The sequence below is a fragment of the Coturnix japonica genome, chromosome 4 (genome assembly GCF_001577835.2).
Source record: "Coturnix japonica isolate 7356 chromosome 4, Coturnix japonica 2.1, whole genome shotgun sequence".
Taxonomy (NCBI): domain Eukaryota; kingdom Metazoa; phylum Chordata; class Aves; order Galliformes; family Phasianidae; genus Coturnix; species Coturnix japonica.
The window spans coordinates 53,898,452-53,920,281 of NC_029519.1; the positions used below are offsets into that span (position 1 = coordinate 53,898,452).

A 21,830-nucleotide genomic window follows, 5' to 3' on the forward strand; every position below is an offset into this window, starting at 1 on the left:
GGGCAGCGGCTCGGCACAGCCCGGCCCAGCCGGCGGCTCCTCCCCCGCCGCTCGCCGCGCCGCGCCTGTGGCAGCCCGGCAGCATGGCGGCCGTGGAGACCCGCGTCTGCGAGACGGCGGGCTGCAGCAGCGAGGCCAAGCTGCAGTGCCCCACCTGTCTCAAGCTGGGTATCCAGGGCTCCTACTTCTGCTCTCAGGTGAGGCCTCGGCGGCGTCGCTCTAACCTCCTCGCCCCGCTTCCTCCCCGCTTCCCGCTCGCCCTGCCGGCTCCGAGGGGCGCCCGCCCGGTGTCCGCTGCGGGTCGGCCCTCCCTCACAGCCCCGGGGAGCGGCGAGGTGCCGGGCCGGGCCGGAGGCGGCAGGTGCCGGCCGGAGCTCCTCGCCGGGCCCGCGGCCGCTCGGCGTGCGGGAGCGCCCTCGGCTCCGGGCGCGGCGTGGGGGCTCGGGGAGCGCTGCCCCGCGCCGGAGAACGCGTTGCCTGCAGCCAGGAGGAAACGTGGAGGCGGGGGGGGACGCTGTGGTGAGATTTCCAGCCGACGAATGAGGCCGACGCGCGATGCCGGCTGCGGGCTGCTCCCCGCCTCGCGTGCCTCACGCCGGCCTGGGCTCGGCTCCCGGCGGGCGCGGATCTGCCGCTCGGCCCCGCGGGAAGTTCCCCGCCCGGAGGAGGCGGGGACGCCTCGGCTCGACGTGCCGCGGGGTCCGGGGCGCGGGGAAGGGCTCCGGAGGGGCTGTGCGGTTCCCTGTGAGCGGTGCCCCCTGCCCGAGCACGGGCTGAGCGAGCACAATGAGCCGAGTTCGGCACCTTCCGGCGTGTGTGCCTCTGGGGCTGCATCAGCTCCGGGTCCGGAGTTGGGGAGGCTTTACCGAACACAGAGGACTTGTTGCTCTGCAGGCGGTGCTTTTTAACTAGAGAAGAGCTTTGGGGAGAACGATTTGGTGCTCTACTTGTTTTCCTGTAAGTGTCTGTGGATATTTTACTTCCAGGATACACAGTAAAGAGGTTCAGGTTGGGCCAGTTCCCATGCAGCCACACGTTCTGTGGGCCTCGTCTTTTCTCACATCTCACCGCAGTCCTAGTGTGCTGAGGTCCGTCTGTTAAACAGAAAGGACTGCCTGATGACTGTGTGGTGGGTTGGTTTGTTGGCCCTGTTTTTAGAAATGTGTGGTAAAACACGTAGCTGAAGACTTTGAGCTTTTTGTATGTGCCATTCCTGTTAGCGTCCAGCGAGGAAATATGATTCATCGGCCAATGGTGGAGTTGGTGCAAGAAAGTCATTGGCAGTCTGTTGATAAACTTCATAAAAGCTTTTAACCACCTCAGCTAGGCTAATATAAAAGCTTTTAACCACCTCAGCATACTAATTGAGCAGCATAGTTACTTCTGAGTCGGGATATTAGCTGATAGTTATCATTTGCATAGGGCTCGAGGAGAACTCCCCATTTGAATGTAACATGCTCACTGTACTGTGCTGCTTCCCCAGAGCCTCTGGGCTATATGCTGGGAGTCAGTGCTGTTACATGGACTGCAACCCAGGGTTGTTGTGGTGATTCTGTGCGTTTAACTCCAGCGTGGTTCTTGAAGGTGGCCTGTAGGGTTTGCTCTGTATTGTAGTACCTGTTTTGACATGTCTGATGCTCATCACAAATGCACGTTCAGCAAGTGTGAGTATTAGCTGATGTTGGCAATACCATTTTTTAACAGATCAAGCAGGCTCATGAGCAAAGTAATATCTCTGCTCCCCTCTGTCCCATCCCCAACTCCGTTAAGTTTAAATAGGTTGCAGAGATTCTTGTCCATATGTTAGATTTAATTACTTTGAATAATCTGCTAGCACCGTAGGGCAAAATTACCAGAAATATTTATTGGCTTATTAAAATAGGCTTGTAAAACTGCCTTGCCTAGGAGATAAAATACTGGACTGTTAGTTCTGAGTGTCCGTGTGTTGTTTCTCGTTATTTCTTGGTCAGTCAAGTAGGTAAACATAGTTGTTTCCCACATGAAAGGTGCTTTGAAAGTCTGGAGTGAGTGAAGCATGTCATAGAAAAGACAAGGGAGTTAACAGCGGGCTGCTTTTGAGATATGCAAATAGACTGGGAGACCTCGTGTTCGGCCTGCAGGGAGGAGCATCAATCCCCCTGTGTCCTCTGTGTTGTCTGATGTGTGCCTTGGTGGAGATGGAGGCTCACGAGCATCCTGTGAGCACCGAGTGCTGTTAAGAAGGTAGCGTATGTGCTGATGACAACCTGGCTGCCCGTTTTTGTGGGCACTGAGAGGCTTATTGTCACTGCTCAGAGGGATCCTCAAAACCAGGATGTTTGCTCTGAGCTCCCCGCAAGTTTCAGCCAATAGTGCTGGAGTGGTCAGCAGCTGTGGAACTTGTTCTAAGATTTCTCCTGAGTAGTTTCCTTTCCACTGTGGCATTACATGCAGAAATAACTTCTTAATAAGCTAGCAAGTGAAAGTAGGGTGTTATTCCACCTTAGAGCATAGCTTGCTTTGTAGCTGTCTGTTACCTAAAGGCATAGTCTGTTCCCTCCCTCTGAAGCTGCAGGTTTCAACCCCTTCCATTGAGCTGGACCCAGTCCTTTGATGAGCTGCTTCTGGGGTTTTTAGGACTTTCTTTTAATGGAGGAACAGCATTTGCATCGAGTTTGCTGCTAATTGAGCTTCCTGAAGCTTTGCTAGATCAGAAAGCATGAGTGTTTCAGGAGCATTCTGCCTCAGAGCAGACTTGTGCCCAGTCTGGCCCAGCTGTGAAGTTTCTCTGTTCTTACTGAACGCACGCAGTGGTAATCGCACATGTGTAGCCTCTTGCTCTGGGCAAAGTGCAGGACCTGGAGTGGCAAGCAGCCTGGTGTCTGTACAGGCACATGTGCTAGGTTAATCAATCTCCTTGAAGTCCTTGGAGGTGTTACAGGCCAGGTTGGACGGGGCCCTGGGCAACCTGATCTAGTAAATGTGTATGTTTGGTGGCCCTGCTAGGCAGGGGGCTGGAACTACATGATCCTTGAGGTCCCTTCCAACCCGGGTCATTCTGTGTGTGATTCTGTGAAGTGTGCAGTAGCTTGCTCGTACTGACAAAGCCCCAGTAAAAGCTGAAATCACATTTGGAGGAGTGCATTTTCTCTGGTGCTGAGATTAAGCGATAAAAAACTGAACTGCTCTAAAAAGTAACAGATATGAAATAATGTGTTTGGGTTATAAATTGTGATGTGTGCTTTGTTAAGACGAACACAGGTAGCATAGGGCTGAGAATCTCAGTGTGGTAAGTCACCCCAGGACTTACTAAACATCATTTTTTCATCACTGCACATACATAATTGAAGTGAACTTTTCAGGTAAGCCATATTAAGACAGTGATTTCCCCAGTGAATTTATGGGTTGTATTTCTCCTTCCTTTGATAAAGGGCATTATTCTAGTGCCTGTTCCCCTTCTGCATCAAAAAAAAAGGACATCTCAACAACGTGCCATGAAAGTGCTTACTCTGAAGTAATTCGACATCCTCAAAAATGCCTTTCAGACAACACAGTTTCATCTGTGGATCTATGCAGCTCATAAGCTGGATACACAGCTGAAGGGGTGTGCTGGTGGTGGGTTGTGAGTGGAAAGAGGCTGAGGCAGCTGGGCACCGGCCTCACCTGGGGTTTGAGGCAGTGTGTACGTGGCTTGGAAATAAACCAGTTGAACCCTGGCAGTATATTCTTTTCTTTCAGTCCGACGTGTAATGAGAGGGCATGTTCTGCTGAGGGATTCTGTCGGCTGTTAACCTTTGGTGTCTCCTTTAGCCTAGTCAGTCAAGCCCTGTTGCTGCTAGCTGTCTTTCACTGCCTTGCTTTCTCTTTTGTAGATACTTGCTTCGGTGTACTGTGGATTTATCAGCATAGATTCAGTTACTCTGTGTTCCCAAAGTGGAAATAACAGACATCCAGTGTTGCATCTCTACTGTGCTGTTTCTCTTATTAGGATAAATCTGTGATTTTAAAATCTGTCTTTATAGATATGTGTCACTTCTGCGTGAATTATATGTCTCGTGCCTATTCAGTTGGTGTTTAAATGCACAACTTGTATTTTTACATGCCTTTTAAAGCTGCTGAATGATGGGCAGAAGTAGTAACTGCTCTCGTGATTTTCATTTACCACTTTTATATGACCCTTCTAATTATAAATTGGTCTCATACTGATAGTTCTGCATTGCTTTGCTAAGCTCTTCCTTTCTCGTGCTATATGAGTGTCTCAGACTAGACAGAGCTGAGATGTTCTGTGCTGTGGACTGTGCACTGGTGTGGGGTCATTTCCCTGCCAAATTTGGAGGGATCTATTTCTAGGCACATCACGGAAGCTTTCTCTTATTATCAATTCAGGGGCCTGCACTGCCTATTTATTTCTCTCTGATATTTGAAGGCCACAGGATGGCTTTTCTGAACTGTGTGCTGTGCAGCTTCATTCTCACAGGGTGGATGCCTGCTGATGGGCTCCTTCCATTTGGAGTGGGTTTTAAAATGTCACCGAGGAAGAGGCGCTCCTGTCTTTTTGGTGACTGTGGACTGATGATGCACCTTCTTTCTGGGAGGTACATTTTCCCTGATACTTACACCTAATTTGCTCCCATATCTGGGCCCTGGATGGCGTTGGGTACTCAAGGTCACGGTGATTTATTAAAAACTGGGATCTTGAAGAGAGCAGTGCTATCCCCCCAAACCCGTCCCCAGCACCGCACACCTTGCTGTTTCCTTTCACCTTCAATGTATTGGTTGTGGGGAACAGGGACCAGAAAAACTATTTTTTGTCCTCTCTCATGTCAGCCCATAAGACACGAGTGCTGTATTTTATTCTTGGTGTGCTGTTCTTTGCTGTGCCTAAAATAGGCTGCAGCCTGCTGCTTGGATCCAGCTGCAACAGCTACGTGGTTTTCTTTTGATATAAGTGACACGCTGCGGATAACTTTCTTCTATGTCCTTTGACAGATTGCCTAGGTGAGGAAGTTGGCATTTTTAATTGCTTATAAATCTCCGTGCCTGTGGTAAGTGCCTGGTTATTGTTGAGACGCAAATGCAAAGTATGCATAACTTTCTGAAAGCAAAACTTTGGGCTGCCAGGCAGGCTTCTGAGCTGGTGCTCAGTGTGCTGAGGAGCTGGTCCACGTTAGAAACACAGAATCCTTAGAGTTGGAAGGAACCATTGAAGGTCATCTAGTCCAACTTCCCTGCAATGAGCAGGGACAGCTAGAGCTAGATCAGGTTGAGTTTGATATGGTAAAAGACAACTGTTAACTGTTTTATTCTAACATCAAATGTATTAACAGGTTGTGTTCCCCAAGTCCTTTATATTTATGGATAAAATGTAAGGTTAGGCTGTGTTGTATTAGATACACATTGCTGGTAACATAATATTTTCTGAAGCTAAATGCCGTCCTTTTTGTTAGTTTAGTTTTGTTTGCCTACCTTTAAGGTGGTTTGGTTGAACTCCAGTTCTCGTTAATAAAATATCACGTGATCTCAGGTTAAGCCTGCAGCAATCTTACACTCCAAAGGACACTTTAAAAATCTATTTTAAAAAATCGCTGAGAATATTTTTAAATACAGCTACTTCTTGGCACTGTTTCCTAGACGTTTGCCTGACTATTACATCTCAGGGCATAATTACATGCAGAGCGCCAGCCAGTCTGTCCCCACAGTCTCCATTCCAGCTGTCTCCCTTTTTGCTGTACAACGTGTATTTTTTGGATATTCAGCTCCATGGTTCTAAACGATGAGCGCTGTGGATGGAGAGGGGTGCTTCTGTGGAAGCCAGATGTGAGCTGGAGCTCCTGCCAGCTGCTCGCACCAGCCTTTGGGCAGTGTCTGCATACCTGCCAATGCATGCAGCGTTTAGAGCCAGGTTGCATGGAGCAGCTGTACCCGAAGGGGAAGGGAAGCCCGCAGGGAGTGCTCTTCAGCTGAGCTGCTGTCTTACACTCATTCAGAAAAGCATGCAAATAAGTGTGTCTTGAATCCTGCAGTGCCTACACAGCTTCCTGTACTTGAGTGATTTATTTAAAGCTAGTTTGGGTATGTCTGTGCTCTACAGAGGCTTGCAGTGTAAATATAGCCTAGTCTTGGTTCATTGACCCTTTTTTCTCTTCTGGCAGTTGGCATTAGTTGTGCTTTGCTACCTCTTAATCCCACTGTATTGACAGTGAGCCACTTTCCTTCTATCACTGTAAAAATGTTAAAACAGGAGAAAAACTCTTGCTGAGTCGATCAGTTGTTTTAAAGGTGTTTATTCTTATTGTTCTTCCAATGGCTGATTTAGACTTGAAATGAAACAAACATATTTGCTAGTGAACTCTGTATGCGTACAGAACTGCGCTTTAATGTGAAACCGATTCTGCCAAGCTGCACGGGTCTGCATATATTTTAACCAGCAGATGCAGGGCTAAGTCCTTCAGGTGGAAGTAATTTAGAGAAATAACTTGGCTTCCATCAGCTGTTCCAAGAGGAATCTTTCCAGCTTGTGATGGTGGTTGTATCTTTAGTTACCTTTTGGTAAATGTACAGGTCCTGGTAAAAACTGTATTGAACTTGTCTGTACGCACAGAATCAGCAGGGTTGGTTTCAGGAGAGGAGGTTCAGCAGAGAAGGCTTATCAAAAAGCAGGATTTTCTCCAGGAAGTTGTCTGCAAAGTGTCCCAGATGGAGAGAAAGAGTGGCTTTCTTCCATGGCTTGGCAGGAAGTCTGCTGTACAGAAGGTGAGGGTGTCTGAAGCGTCAGACTGCTGTACAGAAGGTGGGGGTGTCTGAAGCGTTCAGTGGTTTGCTGGTAGAGCCACAGCAATGATTCTCCAACCTTTGAGGTAACATCTGCTGGATTTGATCTGAAATTGCCAAAGCAGAGCTATGCAGATATGCCCAACGTAGTGTTTGTGCAGTCAGTTGTTGGATGCAAGTGGTTTCTTTGTATCCCATAAGTCCAGTGCTTACGGGATGCGTGTGACTGAGCCTACACAAACTGGATGGGTTGGTGATGGATGCACAGTGTGCCCTCCGAGTGCCTTCCAGAAGTGTCGGACCAGCACAGAGGTATTCATTGATGATATGCTGCACGTGGAATAGCCTGTGCTTGCACAAATGTTTTGGGCTTGCTGTTTGTACTTGTTGCTGTTGATTGATGTGCGTGTAGGGCATGTGTCTGGGACGCTTGGCTGTACAACAGCAGTTGACTGAGCTGCTTTTCTTTTGGAAATAGAGGACAAGTGAAATCTGGGAAACATGTTGGAGAGAGCTAAGACACGTGGCAGCCTTACGCTGGATCCTCTTATGTTGCTTACAGCTGCAGGAAATAAAAAGCCAACATAGAGGCTGTCAGGTTATGATGCTGGCAGCAGCGTGGTGCTCGCATGGTGTTTGCTGGTTATGAGCCAGCAAGAAGAAAAGGCATCGGAGAAGGGAATGGGATTTGAGAGTACTTCTCAGAATTCTGTGGGGAAAGAACAGTTTGATTACATCCAGTAATTACCACAGCAGCCAGGTGTGTTCGTTCCTCAGTACTCCTTTATCTCCCAAGAAGTGGCTTCTAGGTTTGCAGACCTGGCTCCTCGTAGTTACTGCTGTAAGTTGTGTAATCCTCCTTCCTCTGGCACATCAGGTCTCTGTTCTGAAGTGTAAGGAGGTAAAAGCATATTGGTCATCATAGTGTTCTTGAAATAGGGCTTTTAGCCTTTTTCTGTGAATGTGTGTGTGTCTTAAAATAGATGTCAGTTAAAACCTACTCTTTTTCCCTCTGCTTTCCAGCAGAAAACAGATAATAACGTGGTACAAAGGTCTTAGTGTGCAGCAGGTTATACAAGCATGACAATAAAACCTACTGCTGCTTGTTCAACAAGATGTTCTCCCTTTCATCTACAGTGGTGCTTTCAAAGCGACCTGTTATCTGGTACACTGTGTGGTACTGTGGCGTGCTGAGTGCCCATCTGGAGATAGGGGAGACTTAAGTGTGGTGCAAAACAAGACAACAAGGAATTGGCTGTGGTAATGAAGGCAGCTGGGTCTCTGAGCACAGGTGCAGTTGTGCACCACGTTAGGGTGGGCTTTTGGATACAACTTGATAACCACTGTTTGAATGGAAAACGGGAGGAAGATGGTGCTGCAGGAGCAGATGGTTATGATGGTGCAGTAACAGCTTTAAACCAGGGGCAGAATCTCACCCACAAGGCTTAACTTGCAGCTCTGCTGTCTTGCACTGGTTCAGGGTTGTGTATGTTAGGCTGAATCTGTTGTTGGCTCCAGACAGTAGTTTTATGATGATGATTCAGCATTAGTCTTTCCTTATAAAGAAAAGCTGTTTGCTTCATGCTTTTTTCCTCAGAAGTTTAGCAGTTATTGTAAATAATTGGAATTAGCCGTTTTCTACCAGTTGGTTTCATAGCTATATTTAGTCAAAACAAGTAATTTTTTAATTAGCACCATAAAGGATCGCCTCTAAATGCTTTCTCCAGCAGCATTTTTACTTCCACCTCTCCTTTTTTTCCATGCCTTTCCCTCACCTTAATCTTTCTGTATCTTTTCCAGCAGCCAGGCATTTCCTCTGCTCCTTTGCTGATTCATTGCTAGTCGCATGAAGTGCTCTCTTTGTGCTTGGGAGGAAGACAAAAATTATAAGCTCCTTCACACACACTCTTTCTTTGCTTTCCATCTCAATTTCATCTATTGTTATGACTTACGTTTCCTATTTACGTTCAGTAGCACAGTCTTTTTCCCCACATTAATCTCTTTAATTTGTTTCCTCGTGATTATGCTGGTTGACCTCTGTTGCTTCCTTATGCTGGGGAAGGAGGCTGAAGGGCTGCAGTTAGCAGGAGCCAGGAGGGTCACCCTGCCTGCTGCATTATCCCAGCATATAAGTATGGAGATGGACCAGTTGAACTCTTACCTCTGCAGTTCCTGGAGCAGTGCAGTATTTCAGTGAGCCTAGAGCAAGCATGGTGTTGAATTATTCTTTAAAATGACGAGGGGATGATGTTTAGTGTTAGGATTAGATCAGTGTGCTTCATTTTGATGTTTGGCTATTCTTTGCAACTATTCTTACTCATAAGCAGTTGAAGGTTGTATTTTCTAGCACTAAGGCTGTCAGTTAGAGTAGCATTTACTACAAGTTGCTACACGGGTTAATACGATCCATCTTTTGGTATTCTAAAGCACCGTTGCTTCTCAGTTTTTGAGGGAATGGCACATCTGTCCAGGATGAAGCTACTTAAAAGTGTAATTTTTGTTTTCTTTGCAATTCTAGGAATGCTTTAAGGGAAGCTGGGCTACTCACAAGTTATTACACAAGAAAGCAAGTAAGTTTTTTACCCATATTAAAATTCTTTTATGAATGTGCATATGGAAATCCTTTTGGTGCGTTTGCTCCCCCTTCCCCCCGGTAGTGCATCATTGTTTTGTTTAATATAGTTTAAAAATAAAGTGTGGGAGATGGGGAGTGTATTGGTGATGAAGTCATATAGTGCAGTTTGCTTTGTGTCATTCCACATGTAAGCGTGCAGCTACACCTGGGGTACCATACTCAGTTTTGGGCTTCCCGGTGCATGAAAGACTTGGCTACACTGGTGAGAGTCCAGCAAATTGCCACAAGGGTGATGAAGAAACTGAAGCCTCTTACTTATGAGAGGCTGACAGAGCTGGGGCTGTTCAGCATAGAGAAGGCTCAGATCCCTTCAACGTGTATGAATACCCTAGAGAAAGAGCACAAATAGGACAGAGTCATGCTCTTTCCAGTGGTGCCCAGTGCTGGGACAGGAGGCTGTGGTCACAAACCAGAGCACAAGGGATTCCATGTAAACACCAGGCAGCACTTCTGTGCTTTGCAGGTGATGGAGCATTGACAAAAATGTCATTGTGCATTGATGCACCTATTGAAAGGAGGATATATTATAGGTAGGATTTTGCCCAGCTTAGCTGAAGGTAATAGAGATATATGTATGTCTTAGTTACAGCTTGTAGATCTGGTATGGAAGTACTGATAGACTTGTAGATTCTTCCTTATCTGAGGAACTAAGATAATTTATAAGTTTACAACCAGCCCATAAAAAGAGAAAGCAGACCTCAGTTCTGCACCTGCCTTCCTCAGCTCAAAGGGAGCCTAACTTAAAAGGGAGTTGGAATTATAGAATGGTATGTTGGAAAGCCAAATCCTCACATCACTTACCTCCCTCTTTCCTAAAAGCTCCAGAAATTCTTCTTTTTATTTTTTTTTTCCCCATGATAAGTTATAATAGTTGAAAATAGCACATAGACAGTTATGAATGTTATCTCTCTCCTCACTGTGGAGTTCTCATAGTTCACACATGTACTGTAGGAACAGAAAATTGCTTTCATGGTCAATGTAATTAATATAGTGATGGTAATCCTCTGGTGTGTTCCACTGAAGCTGTTTAACTGACAGTAACTTCTTAATCATACCACTAAATCCATGATCTTTCTGGCTTCTTGGGTAACTGTTGAGCCCAGTATGAGTGGGCTTGGTTCTGGTAGCCCTCAAATCCTTGATGTTAGAAACTGCTGAATCATCTCAAATGAATCTTTTGTTTTTTTAAGTTATTATTTCTCAGTGGTTCATCTAAATTAATGTTACGTGGGCAGATGGTTCAGATGTCAACCACGGGGACTGAGAAACTCGTGTTAGGGTGTGCTGTGGTAGAACTCTTGCCATTTCTTCATTCTTGTGAGATATGAAAAGGGGAAACAAACTTAACTTACCAGGTTATGAGTTAACGACGAGTGCTGCCAGATCTGTGTGCTTCTGGGTTGCCCTTAGGACCCCAGGGCCCTTATTCATAGTAGAAATGATTTTGCCTCTGGAATTTATTATTTATTTATTTTGTCTTTTCAGAAGATGAAAAAGCTAAACGTGAGGTATCCTCTTGGACCCTGGAAGGTGACATCAACACAAATCCCTGGTCTGGTTATCGATATACTGGCAAACTCAGGCCACATTATCCTCTGGTAAGTAATAAGTGCCACTGTACTCCAAAACTAGTGGAAAAAGTACATGTTATGTTCTGTAGCTACTAATGGACCTGAATTCCTGTCCTTATTGCCTTCCACATTTTAGCTGGAGGAGGAAAGCTTCTTTTAGAATCCTAATTTTATAGCAAAGATGTACGTGACTGTGCCATTATTGTGCCATTTATTTTGATTTAACTTGATCTCTTGGTATATTTAAAAGGAAGGAAAAGCCTATGAGGGAGCATGCATCAGAAATAGATTTCAGTTTATAATTTTTCTCTGTGTATTCTGAGATTTATTCTGCAAAAAGCTGCTGCTAATTAAGAGTTAAGATGGCATTTTCTAGCTGTTTACTGCTCTTATCATTAATGGAGCAGTCTGCTTCAAAAAAAAGTCAGGACGAATTTAGAATTCAAATAAGTACCTTGATATAATTGTATGTAAATGGTTTGAAATAAATTAGTGAATATGCTGGTGAACTGCTCTGCTGAAGGAACAAAGAATATAGTAATAGAATGTTATGTTTTCCTGCAGTAATGTAGGATAACTGAAGTCAGTAACATCTCCAGCTGTGAAAAGTAGGCTGAGAAAACAACCTCAGCATAGCTGTGTTTTTAAACTGGTAGGAGTTTGTATGTGGAATAAGCCAAAACTTACAGAATTAATGACATTTTATTTACATGTGTCTTTTCTAATTGTCTCATACTAGAAATTCTTCCTCTGTGGCATCCTCTCCATAGTATCTGTTACAGAGAACAGATTAACAGTGCCTCAGCATGTGCGTGTTAGTGTCATTGGAGAAAGGATTTTTTTTGGATATGTCACTAGTTTTAATTTACTAGTAATTTACTAGTGTTACTGCTGAGCATTTGCTTTTTTGTCTCCTGACTCCTGTAGGTCTGTTACGTATGAAACAAAAGTCCTGATAAATAGGATGGTGATCAAAAATGACAGTCTTACTAATATACACTAACAATCAGAGAGCGGAAGGATGTGCCTGGAATGAGTGCATTTGTAGTATGGGAAGTACCTGAATAAACACTACATTACAAAGCCAATTTTATTTATATGATGCTTTGATGGTTTATTTGAAGGCTGGTTTTGCAAAGCTATGAAGCTGGCTATTAGAGGCTGTGTAACAGAAAAGCAATTCAGAGTAACAGAAGATTCTTTGAGAAGTGGATGTTTTGGGCTGTTCACAAGTTCTGCTTTTCTTTTTTTGTATAGAATTAGCCATGTTTCAGCGTATGTGATTTCTCCTTTTGTGACTGTTAGATGTATTCTTGCAATCTAACCACCTTTCTCTATGATTTATATAGACACCAACAAGACCTGTGCCAAGTTACATTCAGAGACCAGATTATGCTGATCATCCACTAGGTAACCTGGAACAATTCAGTTATGGAATACTGTATTTGCTTTTTCTTTACTTTGACTGAGGAAACGTTTAGAGCATGAAGGGTGGGCTGGAAATGGGAGTCTTTTCTTTTTCGTTTGTTTTTTGTGTGTTATTTTAACTTCTTCCACCCCTTCCTCCCCCCCTCCCCCCCACGCACTTAATTTTCCCATATAAAACAATAAAACTAAAAGTAGCTACAAGGTTGTATTTTGTTTTGTTGTGCTTTTCAAGTCCAAAGTTTGTAATGAGTTATGTTTCAGAGGTTTTAAGGGAAGAAAAGGCAAAAACATGCAAATTCTGTTCCTCTCGTTAACTTCATAACAAGTTGCAAATGTAGCAAAAGTTGCCTGACACAGATGAACTTTGGTAAGCCTTTCTCAGTGACATGTTGGAAATGAGTTGAAACACCAACAAGAACTACTCCAGTAAGCAACACCTGTAAGAAAACTATTAAATGACTTCCAGCTGTCTTTAGATGCAGAAAGGATAGATGCAAAATTACTTGCTTACTTTGCACTTTTCTCTTTGCCTTTGGTCTTCTTTGTTTCCCAGAAAGCTGCTTAGAAGTCTGTTGGATTTATTTCTATATTTTCAACAAATCTTTAATTATTCTTTACAGAATATAAATATTTAAACAGCACAAAATGCTGTTTTTTGGAGGGCATTCATCTAATAAAACCAAGCTTGTGTAGAATCTGATAGGAAAAACTGAGATGTATTTATTGGTTGGTTATTGCAGTAGCTTAACTAGAGATAGTTGCAAGTTTATATAATCCTTTGATGGCTATTTTAGATTATTATTTATTTATTTCCAAAGTAACTTAAAAAAACTTTTGTATGAATAAAATACTTCCCTTAAAATTATGATCTTTGTTGTATTTTGAGAATATTTTTGACTGGCTGGACAAGTTGTATGCGGGAGGTGAATGGGTTTTCTGAACACATTTGAGTGTTACAATGTTGAGGAAGGCTTTTGAGTTCAAATTAATCAGGCTAATGGTAGTAATGCTACAACTGGTGTCTTTGTTACTTTAGCCTGTGGTGAGAAAGTATGTATTTTTATTGCTATTGGTAAGCTAATTAAGTTCCTTGGTTGGTCATGTGTAGCAGTCATTCCTCCTTATGTTTTCTGTTTGTTTACCTCCTCTCTTTTTTTTTTTATTCATCATTTCCCCCAGGAATGTCTGAATCAGAGCAGGCTTTAAAAGGAACCTCGCAAATAAAAATACTCTCACCTGAGGATATAGAAGGGATGCGAGTAGTGTGTAGGGTAAGGAGGTCTTGATTTTTATTACAAAATGCTTTTATTCTTTAAGATCATACAGTAAAATAACCAGTTAGTGACAACATGCTTGAGAATACAGATTTCAAACTATGTTTGAGCTCTGAAAAATAGTTTGAGAAATCTTGTGTTTTCTTTCTCTCTTCACGGCTCCAACTTGGAGTGAATTATTTTGTAAACAGAAGGGTGACTTTTATCCATTTTCTGGCTTTGTCATTACTTGTGAGAAATACTTTGTGGCTGAAATATTGCTGTTAAGAACATATTTTATGGCACAAATGAGCTCAGTGTAATTTTTCTCTTCCAGTTAGTGTGAAGTTAAAACTAAAAAGCAAAACCAAAACGGTACCCCATAACTAAGAGTTTATTAAAAGGAGCTGTTCACAGAATCATTTGAGTACGATGGGATCTGTTCAGTTGTAATCAGTAAATTGTGTATAAAATCAAACTTTGAAATATACGTAGGTGGTCTCGTTTATGTTTGTGGTATTTGAGGAAACTGTTATCCAGTGCTTTCTAAACATTGGCCCTGGGCAGCCTGCTCTCAGTGGCCCTTCTCATACAGAGAGGCTGGACCAGATGACCTCCAGAGGTCCCTTCCCACTTCAGTAGTTCTGTTAAATCTGAATTGGGTTATTTTCAAGTGGAGTATTTGCAATTCCATTTAAAATGTCTTCAAAATATTCTCCAACATCACTGAGGTGATTTAGTAATATAAGCTGCAGAAATCTGGAAGATTTTATGGAGTCTGAGTCTGCCCTGCTTTCTTATCAGTCTTAGTGTAGCTGTCTGTAGAAAATGGGTTGGTAACTTTCCAAGGATCTGATCTCATTTTTAAGTCAGTGTTTTTACTGTTTCCTCATTTGCAGCTTGCTAGAGAAGTACTGGATGTTGCTGCCATGATGGTGAAAGCAGGCGTAACTACTGAAGAAATTGATCATGCTGTCCATTTAGTAAGGTTATTTTATTGTTTTTCTGGTGTTTTCAATTGCTTTCTTCACCATTTTGGAATTAATGTTTTGGAGTTTTCATTGTTGTTGCATGAATTCTTCCTTTATTTTGAACTATTTCCCACTTTGAAGTTAGTAAGTAGTGCAGATGTTAGAAGTGTGTTATATTGCACAATGGTAGACTCAAAATAAGCCCCAGATTAGGAAATCCTGTGGCTCTAAATCAGTGTCTTAGATGTTTCCAGATTCAGACTCCCTCTGAGTTTCTTCACCTGCTTTCTCTGTTAACATAACACAATTTTATTTCTTTTAAATCCTTTGAGCTCCACAAATTCCACTATATAAAGAGCATCATATGATGATATGTATTTAGGCCATGCACTTTTGTGCTCAGCATTGTTAAGACGTACAGAGGAGAAAGTTGATTTATGACTGGGAGTTAGAACTGGGGAACCTGAGATAGAATTGAAAAGAAGCAGCTTAGGGTTTTAAAGATGGGGAGTAAAAAAAGTGGTGCAAAATGTTATTTGGTTCAGTGGCTTTTTTGAAACTGTGAAAAATCTTAGACCTGGTACTTAAAAAAGAGACATTGAAAATGTCTGTTTTTTCACTGGATTAAATATTTCCATGCTTCATTCTGCACCTGAAAGTTTCGGCATTTGAAGCTGAACATAAAAAAAAAAAAAAAAAAAAAAAAAAAAGAATAGAAGCAAAATGAAGGCAGCTTTGCTGTCTCCCTGTTTAAAAAAATAGAAAGCATAGCAGAATATCACAGTGCTACAAAAATACTTGTAGAATCTTATTTTTAGGAGTCGCAGCATTTCAGAATATTCCTACTGGAAGGCAGTTGTGTTTGTGATTTTATTTTCTACAAGATGTGCTAATGCAGAGTGTATTTTCTCAATTAGGCTTGTATTGCAAGGAATTGCTATCCTTCTCCTCTGAATTATTATAATTTCCCTAAGTCGTGTTGCACATCAGTGAATGAAGTGATCTGTCATGGAATTCCTGACAGGAGGCCATTACAGGAGGGAGATATCGTTAATGGTAAGGGCTATGAGAATTAACTTCCACATTTCTAATCCTCAACACTTTTACTTTCTATCCAGTTAAACCATTCAGTAAAGTGAAGTTTATCTAGCAGCCAGAATGACTGGAATAGCTTCTTAATGGAAGCTTTTGTTCTCATTTACTGGTTAACATCTCTGCACATTTAAATTAATGACACTAGAACAATTTCAAAAGCACTTTAAGAGCTTTATAATTCTTCTACATTGCTCTGTAGAGCCTGAGTATTCCTGATACTGAATGTTTAAATTATTGTGTTCAGAAGAAAAAAGCTTTAAGCCATCTGGTGTATTTTTTGTTGGTTTTTTTTTTTTTTTTTCTTAGGAATAATACTGGAAGGTTCTTATGTATTTAATGTTCATGAGAAACTTTATTCTTTTGTCTGGGAGTGATACGTTTTGGCATTTCAATTTTTGCAAAAATTACTCATTTTAAACTTGTATAGAAATAGCTGAAGTTAAAATATGACTTGGAACGTGTTTACATACCTACTTTAATTCCATTTTGTTCTCTTAGTGCTGGGGTTGATTCCCAGGAAATATATTAACCAGGTAAATCACCCTGGAGTAATGAGATTCTCTTCTGCCTTTTTGTATTTACATAGAAAACCAATCATAAACTACTCAAGGCTGTGTTGCATAGATGTTGGGTTTTTTGACGTTTTTGTCTTAAATTGTTGACCAATGAAACACTACCTTATTGATTTAATTCTGTAACAGCAGTGGGATAAATGTGAGAATTTATTCTGATTTAATTCTATAATAGCAATGGGATAAGTGCAAGAATTTGTTCTGCTGGAACAGTTTATGTCAGGAATTCTTCTGAAGTGTTCTTGTATCTTACAATTACAATACCATATCGTATGTCGTTTTGTCCTTTTGATAATCAAGAGACAGTGAGAGAAATGCAGAGCTAGCATTATTATGTGCCTGGTGTTCTTTGCAGTGGATATTACTGTCTATCGTAATGGCTACCATGGAGATCTGAACGAGACATTTTACGTTGGAGAAGTTGATGAGGGTGCAAAGAGGCTTGTCCAAACGACGTATGAGTGCCTAATGCAAGCCATTGATGCAGGTAAATCCTCATTCTACAGCCTGAAGTGTTACAGTTTTGGCTTTACCTGGGAATGACTTTTGTTGCAGAACACAAAAGTGTTAGTGTGCATCTGTAGCAGATGACATCTGCTATATATGTAGTACATTGGTTATTTTTAAAGATATGTTTCTCTATTTGGTGGTTGCAACATTCTATTTTGTATGTGGCTTTACAAGTAAAATGTAAGTGATGCTGAGGTGATCCACATATGATGATATTTTCATAGAGACAACATTATTGGACAATTATATGAATAAAACATCCTTAATTTGAATTGGTTAGAGTGTGTGAAGAGCCAAGTTTGTTTTGGAAGACCAGCAAGGCTATCTTCTCTAATTTACATGGTGTAAATGCAAAACATTGTTTGAAGACTTAACACGTCTTGTTGCCCCCCAGACTGAACTGTTTAGTGTTACACTCACTTATACAGTTGGTGAATTAAGTGATCATAGTGGAGGAAGGAAGTTGCTTACTAGAACAGGTGTGCATGTGAAACATGAATGTTACAGAGGTGATGTTAGCCTGAATGGCGTTAGGTGATGGGTTTCAGTGAAAGAAAGCTCTATAAATTTGTATCTTTTACATTTTGCAGTAAAACCTGGCGTTCGGTATAGAGAACTAGGAAACATTATTCAGAAACATGCTCAAGCAAATGGATTCTCAGTTGTTCGGAGCTACTGTGGGCACGGAATCCATAAACTCTTCCATACAGCCCCTAATGTGCCACATTATGCCAGTGAGTATTCCTTTTGCACTGTGCTACAGACAGGGCGTGCTTTGGGATGAATTGCACCCGATATAGTTCTTGCTCATATTTCAATAAAGCAGCATGTTGTCTAGCAGTCATCACATTAGCATTTGTATACTTGTGAAATAATTTGTTTTTTGAACTTGGGATCATAACGTGTTTCATGAAACTAAGTAAGGTGGATGTGTCATATACTCATTCTACGCAATGACTGGGTAAGTTGTCAACTTTTTTGTATCATTTTCCAATGAATCCCTCAGATCAGTCCTTATCTGGTGTGAGTGGGTAAGCGTTTTCAGTCACAAGATCAAAGTGAAAACTTTATGCCAATTCCTGATGTATATAAAAGCAGAGTGGTTCTGTTGCTTTTGTTTGTTTGGAAGGGATCTACCCTTCCTACCTCCCTGGTGTTCTCAGCTTTAGTTTTTGGAAATGGCCATGTCCCTATGACTTTGGCAGCAGGACTAAGGGGCAGCATCTGCAGAGGCAATAGAGAGAAGCTTAAGGATGAACTAAGGACAGGAAAAATATCACAAAGCAGTGATAAACAATCCAAATGCACTTCAGCTGCATAGCTCTCCTGATAGGACCTTCATTTCAAGGTAAAACAGAGCAAAGGAAAAGGGCTGAAGCCTTTCTTCAAAGTGCACTCCTACTCGTATACTGTGCATCACTTTATGAACATCCATGTAAAGACTTATGGCTTATCTAATGTCAGAAAGTTCCAGTGTTAGAAGTTCTCTGCTTATTTTTTCTTTAATGTTACCTAAAAAAATACTTGATTATCATCCTGACTGCTTTGTCTTCTTTAGTATTCCAGAAGAATGAAGGGGACAGTGTCTGTCAGGAATGGAGTCATAGGATTACTGGACTGTTAGCTTATTTCACAGTTTATTGGAGGTTCAGGGGAACTGAATTAAGAAGTCATCAAGCCTTATTCAAGCATCTTCAAGGCATATTTTTACTAGATTTTTTTTTAATTGTTTACTTTCATCATAAAAGTTTGCAGGTCTTTTTTTGATAGGAGTTAAGTCAACAATTAATTCTGAACTCCTTGAGTCAATATTGCAGTGCTGGGTAAGGGAAATTTTAATGTGAGGTTAAAAATGAATGGACGAATGAATGAGTCATCTCTCAAAGGGCTTTTCTGACTTTCTCATATTCTTACTATCTTCTTCTAGGACAAAGATTCATCTGTTACCTAAGGTGTGATCAGTTTTCTAAGTCAAATGTTTATTTTATTGCAGAAAATAAGGCGGTTGGAGTCATGAAGCCAGGTCATGTATTTACAATTGAACCAATGATCTGTGAAGGTGAGCAGTTTGGCAAGAGCCAGAAATCACTTAATTAAACTGATTCTCCATAATGCCTGTATGGAGTACAATGGTTTACTCCATGTTTATTATTAAGAAGTGATGAAATAGGAAGCCGGTCCTATTCTGTACAGTTGATAGATTTCTTTCAGTTCTTTTGGGAGAACTGATATCTGGTATTTAAATGATGAATTTTTGTCTGGTTTTACATTTGTAGGTGGTTGGCAAGATGAAACGTGGCCTGATGGTTGGACTGCGGTAACAAGAGATGGAAAGCGATCTGCTCAGTTTGAACACACTCTCCTGGTTACTGACACAGGCTGTGAGATCCTCACCCGGCGTCTGGATAGTATTCGTCCCCATTTCATGTCCCAGTGATAGTCTAGACTGAGCAGGTGGATCTGAACGACATTTATTTGTCTCTGTACTATGCATTTTTTTAAGAGTACAGAATAGAGAGGAGTTCCATCATTTGCTTTGTTCTTGCTGATTGTAGATAAGAGAGGAATTCATTGAAGAACCTGACACAGTGTCTGGTAAAGCAGAGAAGAATTTAAAAGGATTTTCTGCTTTCCTCCTACCTACAACACTCGTGCTATATTTTTCTTTCTTCTTCCATTATCTCTATTGCACCTTTCTTCCAATTAGACCCGCGGATGCTTCTGTTGCTGCCGTATTAGCTAGAAATGTGTGGGTAACCTTTCCCACCTGGACTTGTTATTCTGGGATCCAGTTTTCTTTTCACTTCAGTGTGCCCTGTTTCTCTTGGTGTGTGAGTGGCACCTGAGATTTTATGCGTTTCTAGTTCCAAAGACCCGTTCCTGCTTCTGCAGATACTGTTTTAATGGGCTGGGCCTCATTTGTCATTTTTCTCATCAGTTGAGAAACAGTTGAAGGGAGAAGGATGTGCATGTTGCCAAGAATAGATGACCCCTTACCTTTAATTCTGTTCCCATCTTCCTGCTGGTGATCTCTGTGGTAATTGTGACTGTAGAGATTTCTAGAATGGGCTTCCTACAGGGAAAACTGCTAAATTCTGTCTTAACTGCAGCTCTCTGTAACAAGCCGCCTCTCTGTGGAGCAGTGTTTGCAGGCAGTCTCCTGCTCCAAAAGCTTGGTGAAAATAACACATCAGATGTGGCTAGAGAAAAGAAGAAAAACAAGAACCAAGAAGATCCCACGATTCATAGGATCCCTACGTGGGTCAGCTGTGGGACATTTGTTACAGGTACATCCACAGTAGCTGTGGGGGACTGGATTTGCAAGACTTACAGTGAGATGAGCATATATCTCATATATCTCAAAACTCTGAGTATGAGAAGACGAAACATTGATGCTGTATTTTTTTTTGTTAGTTCTGAAACAGCTGTTTCTCCCTCATCAAACAGTTGTCTGAGTTTCATGGTTTTGTAAAGTCTTAGAGGGACATAGGAAAACTCATCTTTTCCCTCAGGCTCTGTAGAATGGGCAATCTTAATTTTAGTACATACACACAATTTTTTCTTGTCTATCTGTGGATCACGATCAGCTGGTAACTGTCACCTTAAGGAGTCTATATGAAACCTCTGTCTTCTCTGTACCCTCTCTTTTCCCCTGCTCGCTTCCTTTCCATTATCTTTGGTGTCTTTGCTGAGGGAATTTATTTTTTCTTTCCTGAAATGTAACAAATTTTTTTTCGGACCCCACTGTAAGTCCTACACCACTGTAATGCAAGAAACAGTCAAACCAATGCAGACATTAAATCATACAGTTGTGGGCATAAAAGACACCTTTTACAAGGTATCTAGTGAATTTATTGTCACATTAGATCCAAGCATGAGGTACTGCAGAATTTAGATGGGAAAACATGTTAGTACTTCACGAACTGGACTGACATGGATATTACCAAATATCAAATTCACCAGAAAACATCTTCTCTGCCCTGAGTGCCTCAGACTTGCATTGCTGTAAGAGTATCATTGCAATGTTTTCATTACCTTTATTATTAATTATGCAGTAAAGTGACCTGAAATGATGCATAGAGTATGTGTGTGTGCGTGTGTATGCGTGTGTATAGATTTTAACGAAAAGGACTGTAGTACTCTGAGTGGAATTACCTGTGTTGAATGAAACGTAACATATTGAAGGACTGTCCTGGAGGTTTGCCCACCATCTCACTCATGTGAATGGTTCCAGTGGTCTTGCCTTTAGTGTGTGTGCGTGTGTGAGTGTGATGGGGGGGCCTCATTTTTGTTCTACAAAATAAAAACTGCAGCTGCTTTTAACAGAAATCACATTTTTTTTTTGTGATTCAAAACTAGATACAGCATTCTCAAGGTTCCTCCAGGTTTGCTTGCAACAGTGCAAGTCTACCAGTGGATGCATGCAGCCAATTAAAAAGTCACACTTAAACCTGTGCATGTGTAATGTGGGTACCTCTTTGTTGCACAAATACAACCAAATTTAGCACTGCAAGTTTACACCACAGGTAATCTACGATGCTATGCATTTCTGTCTATACATTGAAATGGCAGGAAGAAAGCTGTTTCTACTGAGTTCATACTGTTGCAGTATTTTTAAACATGTGATAAGTTGGGACAGCATCTACACCTGTTCTTTGACCACGAGACAGATACACATCAGCCTGGAGAACAGAATTATTTAATAAAAGTGTTGTGAAAGATCTTTTTCATCTATCTAGCTGTAGCTTTGCTTCAATGTAATGCATTAGGCTTGTGCTTACTAGATTGGGGAAATTATGCGTTTTTCATTCTTACATTGATATCCACTACAAAATACAACAACAAAAAACCTTGCACCAGTTTTGTAATCATAGGGTTTTTTTCCCTTGACAGTTATAGTTCAGTACAGTGCCTCAGTCACCAAGAAGGGGTGTGAGAAAGAGAACTTGTGTGAATAAGCCCCTCTCACATGTGGAACTTCAAAGACAATGCCTTTACATAACAGCTGTAGTCAAGCTGTATCTGCTCTGTTTGTGGGGGGGGTT

General features: G+C 41.7%; 1 protein-coding gene across 1 annotated transcript; it reads left to right on the top strand.

Moving 5' to 3' along the window:
• The first annotated feature begins 36 nt into the window (after positions 1–36).
• On the top strand, positions 37–21,506 carry METAP1 (methionyl aminopeptidase 1). Its single transcript, XM_015862099.2, has 11 exons — positions 37–197; positions 9,269–9,320; positions 10,871–10,983; positions 12,306–12,366; positions 13,564–13,655; positions 14,537–14,620; positions 15,526–15,664; positions 16,631–16,762; positions 17,376–17,519; positions 18,779–18,844; positions 19,062–21,506. Exons 1-11 carry the CDS (start codon positions 84–86, stop codon positions 19,220–19,222), a joined length of 1,158 nt encoding a protein of 385 aa, XP_015717585.1. The 5' UTR covers positions 37–83; the 3' UTR covers positions 19,223–21,506.
• The last annotated feature ends 324 nt before the right edge of the window (positions 21,507–21,830 follow it).